The sequence below is a fragment of the Triticum aestivum genome, chromosome 3D (genome assembly GCF_018294505.1).
Source record: "Triticum aestivum cultivar Chinese Spring chromosome 3D, IWGSC CS RefSeq v2.1, whole genome shotgun sequence".
NCBI lineage: Eukaryota > Viridiplantae > Streptophyta > Magnoliopsida > Poales > Poaceae > Triticum > Triticum aestivum.
In genome coordinates, this window is record NC_057802.1 from 329,826,111 (window position 1) to 329,845,122 (window position 19,012).

At 41.7% G+C, this 19,012-nt stretch overlaps 3 protein-coding genes across 4 annotated transcripts; 2 read left to right on the forward strand and 1 right to left on the reverse strand.

The window, feature by feature from the left end:
• The first annotated feature begins 2,185 nt into the window (after window positions 1-2,185).
• LOC123078691 (CTP synthase) lies at window positions 2,186-9,092 on the forward strand. Of its 2 annotated transcripts, XM_044501280.1 has the most exons (21): window positions 2,187-2,492; window positions 3,524-3,603; window positions 3,849-3,935; window positions 4,705-4,755; window positions 4,852-4,969; window positions 5,143-5,199; window positions 5,308-5,372; window positions 6,017-6,100; window positions 6,210-6,260; window positions 6,340-6,402; window positions 6,520-6,566; window positions 6,655-6,733; window positions 6,858-6,920; window positions 7,032-7,121; window positions 7,212-7,250; window positions 7,335-7,562; window positions 7,657-7,742; window positions 7,861-7,909; window positions 8,007-8,087; window positions 8,163-8,256; window positions 8,353-9,092. In XM_044501280.1, exons 1-21 carry the CDS (start codon window positions 2,375-2,377, stop codon window positions 8,562-8,564), a joined length of 1,842 nt encoding a protein of 613 aa, XP_044357215.1. In that variant the 5' UTR covers window positions 2,187-2,374; the 3' UTR covers window positions 8,565-9,092. The 2 variants fall into 2 exon arrangements, with proteins under 2 accessions (XP_044357214.1, XP_044357215.1); XM_044501279.1 differs by having other exon boundaries at window positions 2,186-2,492; window positions 7,212-7,562.
• A 106-nt stretch (window positions 9,093-9,198) lies between these two features.
• On the reverse strand, window positions 9,199-14,332 carry LOC123078692 (membrane-bound transcription factor site-2 protease homolog). Its single transcript, XM_044501281.1, has 10 exons — window positions 14,071-14,332; window positions 13,824-13,889; window positions 13,189-13,255; window positions 12,480-12,554; window positions 12,307-12,410; window positions 11,977-12,124; window positions 11,040-11,120; window positions 10,504-10,965; window positions 10,031-10,360; window positions 9,199-9,561 (listed from the first exon to the last, which is right to left on the reverse strand). Exons 1-10 carry the CDS (start codon window positions 14,172-14,174, stop codon window positions 9,391-9,393), a joined length of 1,608 nt encoding a protein of 535 aa, XP_044357216.1. The 5' UTR covers window positions 14,175-14,332; the 3' UTR covers window positions 9,199-9,390.
• A 22-nt stretch (window positions 14,333-14,354) lies between these two features.
• Window positions 14,355-18,692, forward strand: LOC123078693 (actin-related protein 2/3 complex subunit 2A). The gene is made up of 10 exons (XM_044501282.1): window positions 14,355-14,673; window positions 14,755-14,821; window positions 15,143-15,350; window positions 16,061-16,230; window positions 16,433-16,510; window positions 16,774-16,906; window positions 17,015-17,106; window positions 17,532-17,588; window positions 18,188-18,259; window positions 18,357-18,692. Exons 1-10 carry the CDS (start codon window positions 14,612-14,614, stop codon window positions 18,387-18,389), a joined length of 972 nt encoding a protein of 323 aa, XP_044357217.1. The 5' UTR covers window positions 14,355-14,611; the 3' UTR covers window positions 18,390-18,692.
• Window positions 18,693-19,012: the final 320 nt, after the last annotated feature.

Sequence of the window (19,012 nt, forward strand, 5' to 3'; positions counted from 1 at the left end):
GATAAGAGAGTGCCATAAAATCTAAAAGGCGGGTTCTATAGGACGGCGATTCGACCCGCAATGTTGTATGGCGCTAAGTGTTGGCCGACTAAACTGCACATGTTCAACGGTTAGGTGTGGCGGAGATGCGCATGTTGAGATGGATGAGTGACCACACAAGGAAGGACTATGTCCGGAATGATGATATACGAGATAGAGTTGAGGTAGCACCGATTGAAGAGAAGCTTGTCCAACATCGTCTGAGATGGTTTGAGCATATTCAACGCATGCATCCAAAAGTTTCAGTGCATAGCGGACGGCTCAAGCGTTCTGATAATGTCAAGAGAGAACGGGGTAGACCGAACTTGACATGGGGGGTTCCATAAAGAGAGATCTGAAGGACTGGAGTACCGTCAAAGAACTAGCCATGGACAGGGATGCATGAAAGCTTGCTATCCATGTGCCGAAACTATGAGTTGGTTGCAAGTTCTTATTAGTTTGAGCTCTAGTCTACCCAAACTTCTTTGGGACTTGTTGTTGTTGTTGTACTATTCATCCAGGAGCATTTGAGCTCGAGATTAGAAACTCCACTCCGCTCATCAACCTCTACATTAAGCAATGCACACAACCATCCCTAATATTTATGTAAGCAATGGATATCGAAAATTCCTAGGGGCACTCACCTGCCAAGCCCTGCCGCACGCTCGATTTTCCTTGTGATTCACGAAGTACTTGTATCCCGCATGAGGGCACAGTAAAAAAATCCCTTAAGAAGTTTTAAGTTTCAACAAATTTCAGAGATATAATTTTAAGCATTTTTTCCATCGGTCGTAGACACAAAATAATTGTTTTTTACCGGTCGCAGTACTAAGTATTAACATTGAAACTTAACATATTTTTAAAAGTCGTCAAAATATATTTGAATTGAATCTTATATGAAAGTGCTGGTCGCGAGAAACACGAATATGAAAACAGAACTTAATTTAAAATTTCGTTCAAAAGATATAGAACTTTGAAAATCAAAAGCCAAAATAAAAAGTCGGCACTAGGGACCCGAGTGCCCCCGCGCTTGCATATGCCGCAAATCCTCGTCCCAATGGATATACCATACCTGGGTTCATGCGGCGTCCACGATGCAATTCTTGGTTATGAGAGGTTATTGTGGTGCAGATCTATCTTTGGTGGATTTGCTCAGATCTCGTCGTTGTTCGTCCACGTTCGTGTGTCTTCGGTTTGGATCCTTCCGATCTATGTTATTTTTCATCGGCGGCGGTTGCTGTTCTGGGGTGCTGGTCCTATGGGGCCTTAGCACGACGATTTCCCGACTGTCTACTACAACAAGTTGTGCCCGGCTCCGGCGATGGAGGGGCGATGACGGCGGCGCGCCTTCGGCTTGCTTTGGTGCTTGTAGTCGTTGCCAGGTGGTCTGCGGATCTGGATGTAATTTTTATTTCTGGTGTTCGTTGTACTGCCATGATTGAAGATGAATAGATTGGAAGTTTTTCAAAAAAAAGAATTTACATGCATTACTATAACTACGACCACTGGTGCATACTACAGCAAAATTCAAATGTGAGCTCGAGCTCATATGCCATTTCATAACTACCAACCGTTAGTCGTTGCAGCCCTCTTTTGAAAAGAACTCCAATACTCTAGCTCTCCATTGACTATTATAAGAGGTTCTAACTTTTTTCTGATTTCAATGTATATGGACGCATTTTAATATGTTTGTTCAGTCATTTTAATCTATATATGTATAGTTCATGTTGAAATATTCAAACCTCGCAAAAAAATGTTGAAATATTCACAACATTATAGTATTTGTGAACGGAGGGAGCAGAATACTACTATCTCCGTCCTGATTTATTGATCCCATTGTATTTTGTACCAAATTTTAACCTATATATTTAACTAACAAAATGTTTATACATCTCATCAAAGATTATATCATTGAAAACAATATTCAAATACGGATCCAACAATACAATTTTTTGACATACATTACCAGTTTATTAGCTAAATTTTTAATCAAAATTTGACACAGATTAAAAAAGATCAATAAAGGACGGAGATAGTAGTCCTGGGTGGCAGCGAGCCCTGACCCATTTCTCTTGTGATTAGTTAATTCTGTGGAGACAGAGGGGGAGTTTTCAGTTGAGATCTGTGCCCTCGTCCCGAGGAAGCCTTTATTTAAGCCCTCGTCTCCCTGAGCTACTCCCATTCCGTTCCGTTCCATTCCCAGCCTTAAACCTTTCGACTCTCCACCAGCCCCTAGAGCAGAGCGAGGACTCGAGCACTAGCCCGCCTGCTCCTCCTCCTCCTCCTCTGGTTCAACCGCGGTTGGTTACACAGAGCCAGCCAAGAAGCGTATACACGGGAGGGAGGGAGGACGGCGATGAAGTACGTGGTGGTGACCGGCGGCGTGGTGAGCGGGCTCGGCAAGGGCGTCACCGCCAGCAGCATCGGCGCCGTGCTCAAGGCCTGCGGCCTCCGCGTCACCACCATCAAGATCGGTACCCACCCATTCTTCATCTCTTCCCTTCCTTCCCACCACCCTCCCTACCCGTGCCGGTTGTTTCTCTGGAACGCTAGGCTCTATTTTTGGCCTTCCAGCACAGAAATAACCGCCGCGAACCTAGAGACCGAAAGAAAAGAAAATGAATTTTTTAACGCGGCTTTGATCCGTCCTGCCTCCCGCATGTTGGAGCCCAGAGGTCCAAAAAACAAAACACCACCCTTGCTTTCGCCGCTAGACAGGCCAGTGTAGTGTCATACTGGGGATAAGGAGGAGGAGGCAGCACAGCAGCACTCCCAAATGTCTCTGGGGCCTGCAGCTCGGGGCCGCGTGGCAGCCAGCTGTGCGAACGCGCTTGGTTGCCGTCTCCCCAGTCTTTTTTACACCGGAACTATAGAAAAACCAAGCGGGATTGAAAAGCCAGCTGCTGTTTGCTTTCGACTTTTCAGTTTAAGCTGTTGGAGCTTGCAGTCTGAGCTCTGAGCTGAGATTCGCATTGTTTTTTTGGTCCTCTAATCGGCGGCTTAATCTTTGCATTACTCCGCATTAGGTGGAGAAGATTGATTATTCCTGGCAATCTTCTTCCGGCCGGTCTTCTCCCCCAGTGTTCTTTCGGTTACTCATCGTCGTTCATCTTTACGAAGCGGATACCCGATCTTTATGTCGGTGTCGCCACCTCGATTCCTTCCAACGCACGAAATCCTCTCTTCTTAAAGCCAACTCTGTCATCTCATGCATTAAATTTCATGACTAATTTTCCTGTACTGTCCTTTTTTCTCTCTCTAAGAAAAGTAAGTTTGTTTCGGTTCACTCGAGATGACTCGGCAGAGAAGAAAAAAATGACTGATACGTGGTGTTCGCCTGTTAGTAGTTAGCTCAGGTCAAGACTTTAGTTGCAAGGTTTCCATAATACAAGTTGGTGAAGGGGTTAAAGAAGCCATTTATTCCATTTTATGTTAGGTGGCCATTATTCCTTCTTGTTAATTTCTCATCCTTGCTCGTCTGCTGTGACTGCTCATCTGCATGCAGATCCATACCTCAACACCGACGCCGGCACAATGTCTCCGTTCGAGCATGGCGAGGTCTACGTTTTGGACGACGGTGGAGAGGTAACTGCTCCAACATCGCCGTTTGTCCGCCTCTCCTAGTGCAAAACTGCATACGGTTTCTTTTTACGAGATATGCTCCTACTAGTTTATGTACTCCCTCTGTAAAGTAATATAAGATCAAGTATTTATTTGACGAGAAACTGCACAATGTCATGTGTATCTGTTAACATAACAAGCGTGTCATGTGGATTTTTTTTTTATAAAGAAAGGCTGATTGGACTCTCTTCCGTTTTTCTTTCATGAAGGTGGACTTGGACCTTGGAAACTACGAACGTTTTCTGGACATCAAATTGACCCGTGACCACAATATAACCACAGGAAAGGTGTATCAGGTAACTAACTGGATTCGTTAGTCCTAATCCTTGTGCAGTGAGACTGCGCTATCAAGTCAAAAGAAAAACTGGCTATACGTTTGCCTTCTGAATGAAGAAAGGGGAAAAGGTTTTGCTCAACTTTTGCATGAACAAACCAGCAACTTTCAGGATATCTGCAAGTTATGTTTGAGCATTTGATACACCGAATATCATGCATGGAACCCACAAATCCTTATCGATTCGCTTTACGTTTCATCGTAAGATCTACTGCGGTACAATCATATGCATGTGCAGAATCATCCGGTCCTCCACTCTGCCACCCTTGTCGGGTGCTACTGATGTAAGATTCAACCTGTCACATGGTGGCTTAATTGTAGAGACGATGCTCTGCAGGCTGCTCCTGTCAATTACTACTACGAGCGAATAAAAGAATCTTTCTACTGTTGACCACCTGAGTTTTCTACGGTTTGCAAAGTAGGCCAGGCTTAGGTTTCACAAATACAGTTGAAACCTACACCAGTACGACAGTTTAAGTTAGCCGGCCGTTTACAGTTGAAGCCTACACCGGTATGACAACGTTGTCTTAGGAACAAATCCAAGTAGTATCAGTTTTACAACTTGTCTTACAAACCTACCTGGTTAACTTGACACCGTTGACCAGGCAACTAGGTTTCCGGTTGATTTTTTGTATTCAAACTTTTTTGGGTTCTTTTATTATCAAATTGTAGATGCTTGTTCTATCTTCTGGAAGTTAACAGCATTTTTCCTTGTAAAATCCTCACACCAGGCTGTCATTGACAAAGAAAGGAGAGGAGACTACTTGGGGAAAACCGTCCAGGTTTGTGCTCAGTATATACTGTGTAGCTGGAGCATTCATGCGAAACAGCATATATGACAAAGAGATTACTGGCTGTTGATTTATCTTCCTTTTCAGGTTGTGCCACATATCACTGATGAAATTCAGGATTGGATCGAACGCGTGGCGATCAAGCCGGTCGACGGTAAAGAAGGGCCTCCTGATGTTTGTGTAATAGAACTCGGTGGCACTATAGGTAAACAGAACAATTTCACTTGTAGCACAGTTTGCAATGCCCGCATACTTGAAGCAAAGATGTGGAAGTAGTTTGGCCTATTTTCCCTCAGTTGTTCCTATAGCTGTGCAAGCCTGCCCAGTGCAGGGACAAAATCTTTTCGCCGCATAATGACAGTGGCACTCTTGATGCAGGGGATATTGAATCAATGCCTTTTATTGAAGCATTAGGTCAATTTTCATACCGTGTCGGTCAGTAAAGATCAGCTCTTCCCTGAATGTCCATATCTGTTTTGGCATTTGTTTGCTTTCACACATTTAGCTCAAGTTGACACATCATTTCCTTATTCTGAGTTGTAGGACCTGGAAATTTCTGCCTGGTCCATGTCAGCCTTGTTCCGGTACTAAATGTAGTTGGTGAACAGGTATGTTTTACTCATTTGAACAAAGAGCCAAGATAATGAGAAGTTGTTGCAATGCACAGTTCTGTTGAGCTCCATGTCATGTAGTACTACTATATGCCAAATAGGTACTTTTCGCAAAGAAATATAAGTACTTGAAAAACCAATTTCCTAAATGATATGAACTATGAAAGTGTAATTGTACTTGCAGTTTCCGCTGAGATGCAATTTGGCTTAAGCAAAGTGGCACTTTGTTACTCCCTCTGTCCCAAAATATAAGAACGTCTTTGACACTAGTATAGTGTTAAAAACGTTCTTATATTATGGGATGGAGGGAGTATTATAGTAAAAATGGAAGGAGGAGACGAACATAAAAAAAATATTGAATTGTTGATGGATCTCTCAAAACAGTCTCAGCTGGTTGTGGGTTCGTTTGGTGAGGTCGGTCGTGTTTTTCTCTCTTTTCTTTTCTGGACTTTGTCATTGGCGGGTGCGGTGCTCATTACAAATATATGTAAACCTTGGCCCCTCACGCTTCTTTGGCGCTTTCTTCTCAATGAAAATAACATGCGCCCGGATGTGTTTGAAAGAAATTTTTTTTTCAGTTATCTGAGTTTATTGCATTCGATATTTTCTTGCAAATCATGATCTATCTTTCATTTATGCAGAAAACTAAGCCTACCCAACATAGTGTTCGTGGTCTAAGGGGACTCGGGTTGGCACCTGACATTTTGGCATGCCGCAGTACCGAGGTACACAGTCTAACCCTTCATTCTTTCATTCCTTTATAGCAAGCACTCTATGGTCCATTACCCTTTGTGCTGAAATTGCTTCACTCGGTCATCTCTGTGCTTTTGACAGCCACTGGAGGAACATGTGACAACCAAGCTCTCACAATTCTGCAATGTGCCAGTAATGATAATTAATTTGAAGGCTATTTTAGGTTTTGCCTCTTGCTGGCATAGTGTTGACAATGACTTATTTGTTGCAGATCTCAAGTATTGTGAACCTCCATGACGTTACAAACATTTGGCACATCCCCTTGTTGCTAAGGGTATGATGAGTTTCTTGAAATGCATGTGTTCTAAACTTGAATCTTACAAAATTGCAACCGGTGCGACTTGGAACTGCCCCATTTTTAACCAATGTACACTTGATTCTTTCTATATAGGACCAGAAGGCACATGAAGCCATTCTGAAAGTTTTAGATCTTCAGCTGTATGTATTTTTTAAGTTTATTCATCACTTGATAGTTTGAAGCAACAATAGTGACATTTCAATGTGTTTGCCCCGGTTATGTATGCAGTGTTGGCAAAGTACCTCGAGAACCTAAGTTAGCTGAATGGACCGAAAGAGCCAGCAAGTTTGACAAACTGAAAACTCCGGTAGGATTACTTATGTTCTTCTTTTTAGCTCACACTCTTCTGTTGTGATGGGTATCATGTTGCCTTTTTTCGATATATACGTAGTGTTTACATAGCTGATAATTATTGCACAATTTGCTTCCAGGTTAAGATCGCCATGGTTGGAAAATATACTGGCCTGTCGGATTCTTATCTATCTGTTTTAAAGGTGAAGTTATTAAATAATACAAACTAGATTACGAACAGTAACATACTAAGCTACACTGCTACCTTAGAATTGTAGGGTTCACTGATTTATCTTGTTTGACCCTTGTTCCAGGCTCTCTTGCACGCATCAGTTGCTATGGAAAGGAAACTTGTACTGGAGTGGGTTCCTTCCTGTGATCTTGAAAATTCTGCAGCCAAAGAGGTCGGTGTTGTTGAGTATGGGCTCCCCATCAGTTTTTTTTTTCCTCCATGAACCTACCACTGATGCTCTGGAGGTGCTTGCTTTGTGTAGACCCCTGAAGCCCATCAGAAAGCATGGAAATTACTGAAGGTTAGCAGATTTGACATTCTTGACTACTGCCATGTGCAATTCTTGATACTTCTGTTGAGTCATCTGAAGAAAATTCTACCTCAGGGTGCGGATGGTGTGCTTGTTCCTGGAGGCTTCGGAGATAGAGGAGTTGAGGGCAAAATTCTCGCCGCAACATATGCACGGGAAAAGAATGTTCCTTATCTTGGCATTTGCTTGGGTATGCAAGTCGCTGTGATCGAGTTTGCCCGTTCGGTCATGAAACTAGGTGGCGCAAATAGCACAGAGTTTGACCCGGCCACAGCATCACCCTGTGTCATCTTCATGCCAGAGGTAGATTGTGCATGCTAACTTCATACTGTTTTGGATGTCCTTCTCTGTTAAGCATCAGATTTTAATGCATATATTTTGGACAACACCTCATCAGGGCTCCAAAACCCAAATGGGGGCGACGATGCGCCTTGGATCAAGGAGGACGCATTTCCTAGCCAATAACTGCAAATCCGCAAAGCTGTAAGAAAACACTACTGCTGGTCATCTTCCTAGATCGTATTGCGTTTAACTTTGCATTTTATCGTTTGATATTCACTCCTGTTTATGTGTGAAATATAATTATGATGAATTATCTCAGGTATGGCAATGCTACCTCCATTGATGAAAGACATCGACACAGATATGAGGTAAACACATGGAACTATTTGACGGCACGGATCATTCTATGCTTCCCTTAGTCTTCTGTATAATGGTGGAGATGTAATAATTTTATTGTTTTTGCAGGTGAACCCTGAAATGGTCCCATTGCTTGAGAAGGCGGGTCTTTCATTTGTTGGCAAGGATGAAAGTGGAAGACGCATGGAGGTATATATAGTTGTTAAAACAGTTGCTTTGATCTTCAATATGTGCTTAAGAATAAACTTCATCTACTGGATGCAGATCATTGAGCTGCCGAATCATGTGTTCTTCATCGGTGCACAATTCCATCCTGAATTCAAGTCAAGACCAGGAAAGCCATCTCCGCTTTTCTTAGGTAACACACAAGTCTAATCTTGATACAACACTTGTTCATTGAGATTAATCTTGGGTGTCTGCATTTTCTGAATACTAATGCATCTAACGATCACAGGGTTAATAGCGGCAGCGTCCGGACAACTAGACCTGCTGCTCAAGCGCAGCTGCAGCGTCATCAGTTCGAAACCGACGCCACCCAGATATAGCACCAACGGCACCGGCACCGCGGTCCTGACCATAAAACCTTACCCCAACGGGCACGCAAAGAAGGCACTCACCAGCTTGGTGAACGGATGCTACGCGAATGGCAACGGCATCCACATCTAACTGAGCAGCCGCGGCGTCACACAACATTCGTTTCTGCTGCTTTGCTCGTACCCTCTCGTCTCTCTTTTTTTCCGGGATTTCTTTGGTTTTGGATTTGGAACTGCTCAAATGAGGAGGCGAAGGGGTGTTTTAAGTGTTTTGCATGGCCCCCCTCCACGAAAATCTCCTCTCACTTGGAGCAACTCCATTGAGGATCTGGAGCTGCCAGAGGAAGTGTTTGGCTAGCCTAAAAGGTTAGCTATTGAAGCTCCGGCCGTCAACACGCGTTTCTGATATTTTTACGAGGAACGTCCTCCAGTCATGTTGAAGCAAAGGCTGTTTCCCCTAGGGTCTAGTGTGGTGTATTCCTTTTGTTTTCCCAAAACTGTTTTGTATCTTCAATGGACCGAATGAACGGAAACCAGATTTACTTGGTCTAATAGTTATCTTTCTGAATCAACAATATGTATCACTTTAATGTTGAGTGCTAGTAATAGTCTCACTTTATTTATTTCCAATAAATTGCACTAAATCCTATACTCTACTAAAGATTGACAGTTATGGGTATTGGACTGAGCTCCTAATATACCCACTCTATTCCTTATCTCCAAAATTCCTACAAGCCGTGGAATTATCCAAAATTTTGCACATGGAATGCAGTGAAGTACTTGTACTACTTCAAGGGGCCATATTGAATCAACTTTTATCAATGTCAGAGTGCAATTGTTTCATAACGAGGCATCTTGCAGGCCAGTTTTGTGATATCTCTCATACAGCTGACTGGTACTATGTTAATGAATTCTTGCAAGGATAGTTTAGAGAGAACCCCATGATACGGAGTTGTACATTAGCCATAATATACTGTCATGGAATATAAGAACCTTGAGAACATGATGATGGATAGGACGGTCCACAGAAAGCGGCAGACCTTAATAATCACCCGCTGCTGTCTCCGGTTAAACCAAGCAACGTAGCGTAAGGCAGTCTCCAAAATCACGTCCCCATCTAGAAAGTATACCTGTTCATCCTTTACATGGTTAGGTACCAGAAGAGTACTCCTGTCTCTTGAGACGCAGTAGGCAAACATGTTTAAGTTCAAACTGAAGACATGCAACTACAAAACCGGACGACCAAAGTACTTCCTCTGTTTTGTTATAGTATCTCTCTTTGCCCTTGTGGGTCTTTGTTTCAAAATAGTTGTCCATTTAGGGAATCAAGGGTGTAGTTATTGAAATGTTTTCACTCCCTACCCCTACTTTATGCGTTGAAAAGGATTACATAGTTGCTGTAACTTGTAGGTCCTGAATTCCTTAGATTTCTTAATACCCTCGGTGAGTATGCATGTGGAGTTCTGGAGAGAGATATAGAAACAGAGGGAGTATACGAGAAGAGTAGTGTCCAAAAACCAACTTGTTTCGTATGCACAAAAAAGAAATATATACAGTAATCCCAATATCAAAGAAAAGTTCAGTAAATGAAGGACTTACCGGTAGGCAGTTAACGGCAGCCAATGCCGCAGACACATGAAGCAAACAGCTTAAACAATTTTCCAAGATATAGGGAACATCTGCAATAAGAAGGAAGAATGCCCATCGGGGCCTGTAGGGGGATAACTTAACAGAACTTGCTGTCGATGACAGATCACCAACATAAACAAAAGTTCCCCCACAGGGACTTGGACCGAAGTTATCATTTGTAGCATGTGATGACGATAAATTTCCTTCTTTCTGTAAACACTCCAAAGAATATGGCCTGGCGTAGGAGATCTCTATCCATGAAAACCCAGGGGTAAGAACAGGTACCAAGCAGCACTCCTCCTGCCAGCATTAATAAAAATCACAGTTGGTAAATCATACCAAAAGGATTACTGTTACTACAAGGGGAAAATTCCTCAAGATTATGCATGAAGACTCCAAATTCATTATGACATTGTTGTAATAACTCGCAACAAAAATCTTACCTCCAAACAGGTACAGTTACTGTCATCATCTTCTGTACCCCGCCATCCATTTCCACATTTTTTTAGTTTAACTACGTCTTTTGCAATCAAGCAATACAAGTCCTCAGTTTGTTTCTTGTCACTTACTTTGTCAGTCCCAGGAAAATACGCGGAGCCATTACAGGAAAATTTCCCAAACACTATCAGTTCATCTGGGCAAGATAGCTTGTCATTTATCTGCCAGAGATTCTTGCTTGCATCCATCCATGAGTTGGGGACACAATAACCTTTGCCAGAATTAGTAGCACCATAGCTCTGAGAACCACCAAGAAACTCATGACTACTGGTTTTCTCTACAGTGCCTTGAGCCAGCATTTTCATCCAATCGTCAGTTCTTCTTATGTTCAGACCATCCACAGACAGGATAACATCATGAACAGACAATGACCTTGACAGAGAAGATGATTGTGAGACTCCCATTACCTGTTATGCAGCCATTTAGAATCGCAAGATTGCGGAGATAAAAAATGATGAGAAGTGAAAGGAAACAGACTTACAATAAGGCCATCACCACTCACGTAGAGAGGACAGAGGACCAAAGGAAGTAATAATGCCATCAGCACGCATGCTGCACAAAACTATTTAACATGAAATCATAACAGCTACATCATTACGAGGCTTATGAAAATATTGCAGAAATGGTACTTCTAAAATATGGTAAGGTATACAAGTATACAATTAAAAACCTCCATGGTGCCACATCTAAGATTGGAAGTGTTGTTACAAAGCTTATAATCCAGTACACCTTGACCTGTATCATCATGTACTTAAATGCTCATGCAGAAGTTTCTAGCTAGTGTCAAACTTCTCTGACCTGATGTCAACTATCATTATTATACAAGCAATTATTGTTATCCGGTTCATACTTCATACCTCTCAGGCCCTGGTTAATCATAAAGTATACCAAGAAATGTATGGTAAAACAACCTACTAGTAAAGATCAATATGAGCTATCAGATGTCTCGGTCAAGGAAAAGTTTCCCAATGGTTTACTATAGACATATACGTGCTGATATATTCCACAACAAATTTGTAGGGATAAATCTATTTATTACCAGTATGAGGATATTCGTGCATGATTACCCACTGTAGGATACTAAATTTCCAATATCTGTTGGGCAATCGTCTAACTGAGGCATCCAATTGTATCTTATGCCAATCAACATAAAGCTAATTGTTCTTAGTTCTTGTTTGATGTCCTCGTTACTGCAAGAATACTAGATATATGTGCTTGCACCAAGGGTCACTACAACTTAGTATGGCATACCGCAGATATTGAAAATAGATGTTTGCAGCAAGAATACAAGTTACATGTGATTCTTTTTATCTGAGCACCAAGGGTCTCTATAATTTAGCATGGCATACCACACATATTGAAAATAGATGTTTGCGGCAAGACTTTGAAATTAATTCATGCAAATCGGGATAACTTACTATAACATTATGCCAAATTCCCGCGCAATATATCCGAAGCATTGAAAAGAGGGGTAGATTCTCAAGCAGGTCATAGTTCAGAGCAACTAATGCCCCAGGAAAAAGTACAGCCATGAATATTGCAACATATTCCATCTGTACACCCTCGCTGTTGCATATTGAGCAATGAACATACCAGCAATTCAATAGTGTGCCAAAAAAAACATCAGTAGGTGGAAGTAATATTATGAAACAACACTCGGAGTTTTAGAGTATCAAAGAACGGAAAATACATTTAAGCACAGGCAACACATCTCACAAAAAAGGTGCACGAGCAGATGAGGGATAGACCTTGCAGCTGCAATAGCATGTCCAAATTCATGAAAAGCAATAGATAAGATTGTTGATGCTATGATGATTGAGGTGTCCATTATTGATCCGCTGAAGCTGGGAGCCTACAATGAGTGAAATGCGTGCTGAGTGGTTGACTTGAAAAATTGAAAGAACGAAGCATGTCTCCTCACCAGTATATTTGGTAACCAGGCGCTAATGGATCCGCGTCTAAAATATAATGCACCAATTGAATCCCACAATAGCAACTGAAAATTGCAACAGAACAATATAACGATCCAAAATTGAATAGAAATGATATGTTAACTACCTACTGTAGCAATCTCAGGAACCAATGAACTAGGAAGATACAGATTAACAGCATTAATAAATTTATTAATATAGGCAACAATTTCAATATTTTTGTGATGGCTACTAGAGCTGCAATGAAATCTTTGTGTGGAAAAGGCAGGCCATGAAGGTGGAAAACCAGAAACCAACTCCCTTTTGGCGGATGAAGAAAACAAAGCATTTTTCTATGATTTTCTGAATAGGATCTGGATTATCGGAGGCGCCAATTTCAGCTCTATTCACACACTTATGTTAATGTTAGTTACCATAAAAATAGCCGTTAAATATTCAGGGAACTGAGTGAAAAATCTCAGTGCCCTATCTGCTCTCTGAAGTAGGTATCAAGATACCAAGGTCACATACAGATGAATATATCACATAATCAGCAAGTATCATAAATTTGTCAAGTCAAAAATAAAATTATTTAAGCAGCAACATGGCATGATATTGTGAGATTCATGACACAGAGGTATACTATCGAACTTTGGAACAAACATAATAATTGGAACAACTACATTTCATTATTTGCCATAATAATGAGAGTTAACTTACCAAAGATATACCAACTAAAGCAACGAGAGAGAAATAAACTCCTAAGGAAAACCATGCTCTGGTGTATCTGCAAAATTTTTTTTAACTCGGTATGACTTTTAAGTACAATCAATGACTAAGCTCTAAATTATGAGTATAACAAGGAAATTATGTGATGTTCATAGTAAGATGGCTCTTCTCATCAGAATATTCTTCTCAGTCAACAAAATAAGTACATCGTATATGCTTAAGTTTTCCAGAGAAAAATGGGAATTAAACATTGCTATCAGGTGCTAAATTTGTCATCGACCTTTAGCATGCCAGATCGGCCAGAATATATTTTAATTTTTGGTGTGGTGTATGGACAACATTCTTCCAAAATGACTTGATGTGTAGTAATAACTGTTTATCTACACATGTGGATAGCATGGGTGTGTCGTAAGATAGATATATGATTCAAGCCATGCAAAAGAAATGTCGCAAACAGATACAATGACTTGACTTGGTTAATGTAAATGGTACTCCAACCGTCCCACAATATAAGAGCGTTCTTATCTTTGTACAGATGCCAAGGAAAATCGGAGCTACGTGGAATTTGCACAAATGAGAAAAAAATCCAGAATTATAAAAACTTCAAAGGCTAAGATAAATCATACCTAGCATGTTTCCACCCCAAATTGAATATCATGTCGTTGAAGACATAAATTTTGCAGTCACAGTACCTGAAGTTCGCATAGGCACAATAAGTGAACATAACAGCCACTTTGTGTACTAATACTAACACAAAATGACGACAACGAAACAGGAAGCTAAATCAAAGCTGATTTAGATCGAGTGGATTGGGTAAGTTTAGCTGGGGAGAAATCGGGACAGAAGAGAGAGAGGCCGTGTGGATTGACTTACCAGCAGGAGACGGAGCTCTCAGTGCGGTTCACGGAGGGGCCCGAGGGCAGGGTGGCCGACGCGCGCCCGCGCCGCCGGCTGCGTCCGCCGCCGCCGCCGATCATTCGAGAGCGGAGAAGCACCGAGTCGTCGGCTTGGCCACCGCGGTTATTATTCAGGAAAAATAGCTGGGTACTTAGCCCGCCGTCGGATCTACATCGGAGGGCAGATCTTGGCGGAACTCTCAGTCTGTCTGAGGCTGAAGGCTCAGACAGTTTTTGCAAAGAAGCCCCTTCGGTTTCTCACATTTGCACCTCCGCTCCTTGTCCACTTTTCTTCTTTCCCTTCTGCCCGTTTGTCTCCCCATTCCGAATCGCATCTCGCGGCGGCCGGCGATCCCCCAGAAGAGAAGATCCATCGGGGTTGCGCAGCGCCACCGCCGACGGAAGCTCCAGCGCGCGCGGCCGCACCACCGTGACGCGCCTCTTTCGCCGCGCCTTCGGTCATATTTCGGTAGGGGGGATCGAGCGGGGCTGGTTCGCAGGAGAAGGGATAGGAGAGGATGATACTGCTCCAATCCCCATCCAGGTTCCTACTCCAGATCCTGAAGGATCGCGTCGTCAGGTATGTCGCTGCTCAGCCGATCTTTCTTCGTGGACCCAGAAGGTATATCGCATGTGGCTCATGCGAGTTTTCGCGCTGCAGCGGCGACAAGGGCGTGGACATCGATTGCCACACGGTGGAATTCGACGATATGCGGTATCATATCCAGGTTAGTGCTTTGTATCCTCCTGCCGCCCCATTTCGGTTTGCTGTCTTAAGGTCATTTATTTTGTGTGTGGGGGTGGGGGTAATAGTAGGAACAAATCTGAGCTGCTTTTTTTCTTATTTAAATTACCTGAGGCTGATGTGGGTTTCTTTGCTGTCTAACTTCTTATTATGTAAATCCTGACATGCTATTCTTCAAGCACTGCAATTGCAAGCTGAAAGTAAAGTTAAATTTGCTAAACAGTGGAGTGCTCCCATTGCTATTGTTTGCAACCAGTGGTCAGCTTATGCCTGTATACTGATGGACATTGGACTTCTGTTGCAGTTTTCAATGAGGAATCCAAAGGTAATGGTGCTATCAGTGGCATTGCCCCTCGCACCTCCTGAGGCTATTCTGCACGACGGGCTTCCTCTTGGTGCCATTGATGCTATAAAGGCGGCATATGGGGCAGTGGTTCAAATTCTTGATCCTCCAAAGGACTGCTTTGATGTCACAATGAAGATAAACTTAACAAAGCTTCCGACAGATGAAGGTTCTAGAGTTCCCTTTCCAAGGTTATCATTGTCTTGTTGTGCTACATGATCATTAGCTGGTGGTGTCTATCTTAGATGTTCTCCATTGGCAAAATAATACTTTTGGTGCAAGTGATGGTTGGAAACTGGTTCATCTTTTCACATGTAGATGTAGATGCCCTGGAGTTTATAATCTTCAGAAATACGTCAGATATGTACTGTATTATACACTTGATTGCCCAGGACTCGGACACAGATGTTGCTTGCCTAGATCATGGAAGCAGTTTTATTTTTTGTGTGTGTAAATACCAAAATGGAAGAAATGTGGAACTCGCCTGAGTTTATATGGAACCTTAACTTACCTATGGCCTTGTTTGCAGGAGCTCAGTAATAGGTTCTAGATATCAATTCTATCTTTCCACCGAAGTCAACTCATTTGCATTTTTAAGTTTGTGGTGTAATTTTGGTATAAGAGTCTCTTGTTATAATGATGACGAGTCTCTTTACTCATTTTTCATTGTTGGTGATTTTTTCGTGCTTCTTGGGCCAATCACACTGTTGGTTGCATGATTAATTGCTTATTTTTCGGAACAAGAGAGTTGGTCGAAGTACAATCTGCAATTTTTTGGTTTTGGTCAAGCCTGCCCAAATCATAACATTCTATGTTGTCTAGTTCATGCTCTCAATTGAAATTGCCATCTAACTACCTATTACATTTCTTATGTTCCAGAGCAGCGGAATGTTGTCTTGACACGAATTGCATCTGTGAGAGAGGTTGTGCTGGGTGCACCGCTGAAGCTTCTGCTCAGGCATCTAGCTTCAAAGACAGTGGCTCCTAACGTGGATAAGCTGGTTGCCCTTGTTCACCGTCCTAATGAATCGTTCTTCCTTGCTCCCCAGGTATGACTTTCAGATTAAACATCTCAGATCTGGGTATATTACGCTGAAACATCACCGTTTTGTGGCCACCAACTCCTGGCTGCTTTGTGAATCTGTTGGTAGACGTATTTTATTATTTCAAATTATTTGTGTATTTGATTTTTAGTGTTGGTTCTTAATTGTATCTTCTGCATATTCACTCGATGAAATTATTTTTTCCCAGGCAGACAAAGTTACGGTTGTATACCCAATGAGGTTCCAGGATTCGATTGATATTGTCTTGGCAACTTCGTTTCTGCAGGTATTATGGACATTTATAGCTTTTGTGGCTTCAGTTTCTTCTTTTCACCTTTTATGTTCATCTATATTAGACTGATATTTAGGCTTTCAGCACTTCTGTCATTTTATGATTAATGATATATTTGGCGTACTAGATTCATGAGTTTGAAGATTTAGTGAATTTCAATGTTTACATAACTATCTTATGCAAAGCCGTTTGGTAAGCCACAATTTGCTGCGAGCACTCTGCTGAATGTGCTTAAAATTTGGGATGGTTATGTGTAGGAATTTGTAGAAGCAAGGCGGACTGCTGCACTTAACAATGCCCCTTCCTGTATGTGGTCTCCAGTACCACCTCTTGAGTTAAAAGGCGTGAATGCTGATGCACTTGATGCAAATGCTGGTTTTGTTACTTTTGGTAATGTGTATTTCTGACAATAGTTTTTCATATTCTTCCAAGATATCAGTTTTCTACCCTCAAAAATTAAAATATATAAATTTGTCTCACAGCCTTTCTTTATGGCAGTTGTTTTCCCTCGGCATGTTGAGGGTAGAAAGCTAGACAAAACAGTTTGGAGTTTGTTAACCTTTCATGCTTATGTAAGCTACCATGTAAAGGTAACGTCCTTGTTTGCATGGTCTGGTTTCATATTTATCAAGTTCGTGGATCCCTGAAATAGCTGCGAACCAGTCAGCAGTAGCCACTTTGCAGATTTCCCATCAATCTTAAATTTTACAAGTAGGAAAATACAAGTTGGTCTTTTTATTTATTCTTGACTAAGAGTCCAAGACCTGCCATGTTTTCTGATTTAAGCTAGTTTGGGTGAGCCAGCCTTGGAACCAACTGGGAACAGTTTTATTAAGCCTGCTCCAGCATGGTGTCAATTTTGTGAAACACTTTTCTTCTGCTTTACATATACTCCCCCTGTAAAGATCTAAACGCTCTTATATTTCTTTACGGAGGGAGTACATAGCTACCACCATAAGTGGTATCCTATCATAACATTGCAAGCACTCAATTGCTGCTATTTGGTGTATTACAGTGTTCTGAAGGATTCATGCACACCAGGATGAGGCGTAGAGTTGAGTCTCTGATCCAGGTAAATATAAACGTTGTTTCACTGAATCATAGCATTTTATACACCTTGTAAAATCTTTACTTAAGTTATCCAATAAGTTTGCTAGGTTTAGTCAAAACTCCGATTATTCAGTACCTTTTCGGCCTGTGTAGTTATAGTAGCAAATGTGGGTTTAGTATAATCGAACAGAGGAGACTATGATCATGATGTTAACCTGCTGTTAATTATGCTTTTAAGGCAGGTAAAAAATTGGATATCCAGTAGTTCACCTGAGTTTGCAAGAAGGAAGAAGCTAACAAAAATAACAACAAACTGAAATGTTGAAAATCATGAGATTAAATAGGTGTGATCTAAGCCTTTATAGTAAGTCAAATTGCTAGTCATGGGAAGTCTCGAGTCAAAGGATGATGATCTTCCAATTGTTATTGACTTTCGCTTTAAAAGGCGAGAATGAAACTGAATTTGAATTGTCCCCATCTAGCAGACGCCAATTTGGAAAAGCACATTGAGAGTTAGATTAAGGGATCATGTTAATGAAACAAGATAATGGTTAAACATGAAATATCCCGTAAATGAAAGCGCTATGGAATTATGTCTTGATGGCTTGCTTATGGCTGCAGGCCTTGGACCGTGCTAAATCCGATGCAGAGAAGCTGAAGAAGTTGGTACATGGCGGGTCTTTTAGGAGACTGGTTTGTGCAAATATCAACCAAACTTGTATTTGAAAAGAAGGGACCTATCATATTCGCATGTGTGCATATTTCACTGATTGAAACTCTCTCCGCGCAGAGCATGAAGCACGAAGGCAACTCTAATCACTGAAGGAAGACTCAGACAAGCAAATATATGAAGGTTTTGCTCAACTTTCCATCATGGGTGCTACTGGTAGAACACTTATTTTAACTTCCGGTAAGATTTGGGTGGCAGCCGTTGAGACAACAAGAGCACCCTACTGTGGCCCGTCGCTTGTTTGTTTGTTTGTTCCGGGAGGATACTGTATTTATGGTCGAAATTCGACTTGAGGAATAGGTGAGATTTAATTGGTCTTTGTAAATCTCGGTGCGTATGTCCTGACGCTATTTTGCACATAGCTTTCCACAAGAAAAAATAAATTAAAAGTACACAGCCGTTTGCGTACCATAGTTTTGTAGGAGAAAACAACTAGGCCTGTCGATACTGGATGTTACCATAGTTCTAGTTCTAAAATAGATTGTCAATTTCTTCTTAAAAATAGAAGGTATATGAAAGAAGAGAACGAATAAGTGGATTGGGGAATAAAAGCTTGGAGACGAAGAGAAACTTCTCATGATAACTGAAGACGGGTTGGGGAATAAAAGCTTGAAGACAAAGAGAACTTCTCATGGTAATTGGAGAACCCCGGCAGTTTCTTTGCTCTTGTGTTCCTGTTTTGCTCTCCCCCTTTTCTCACTTAGTTTAGCTGGAAT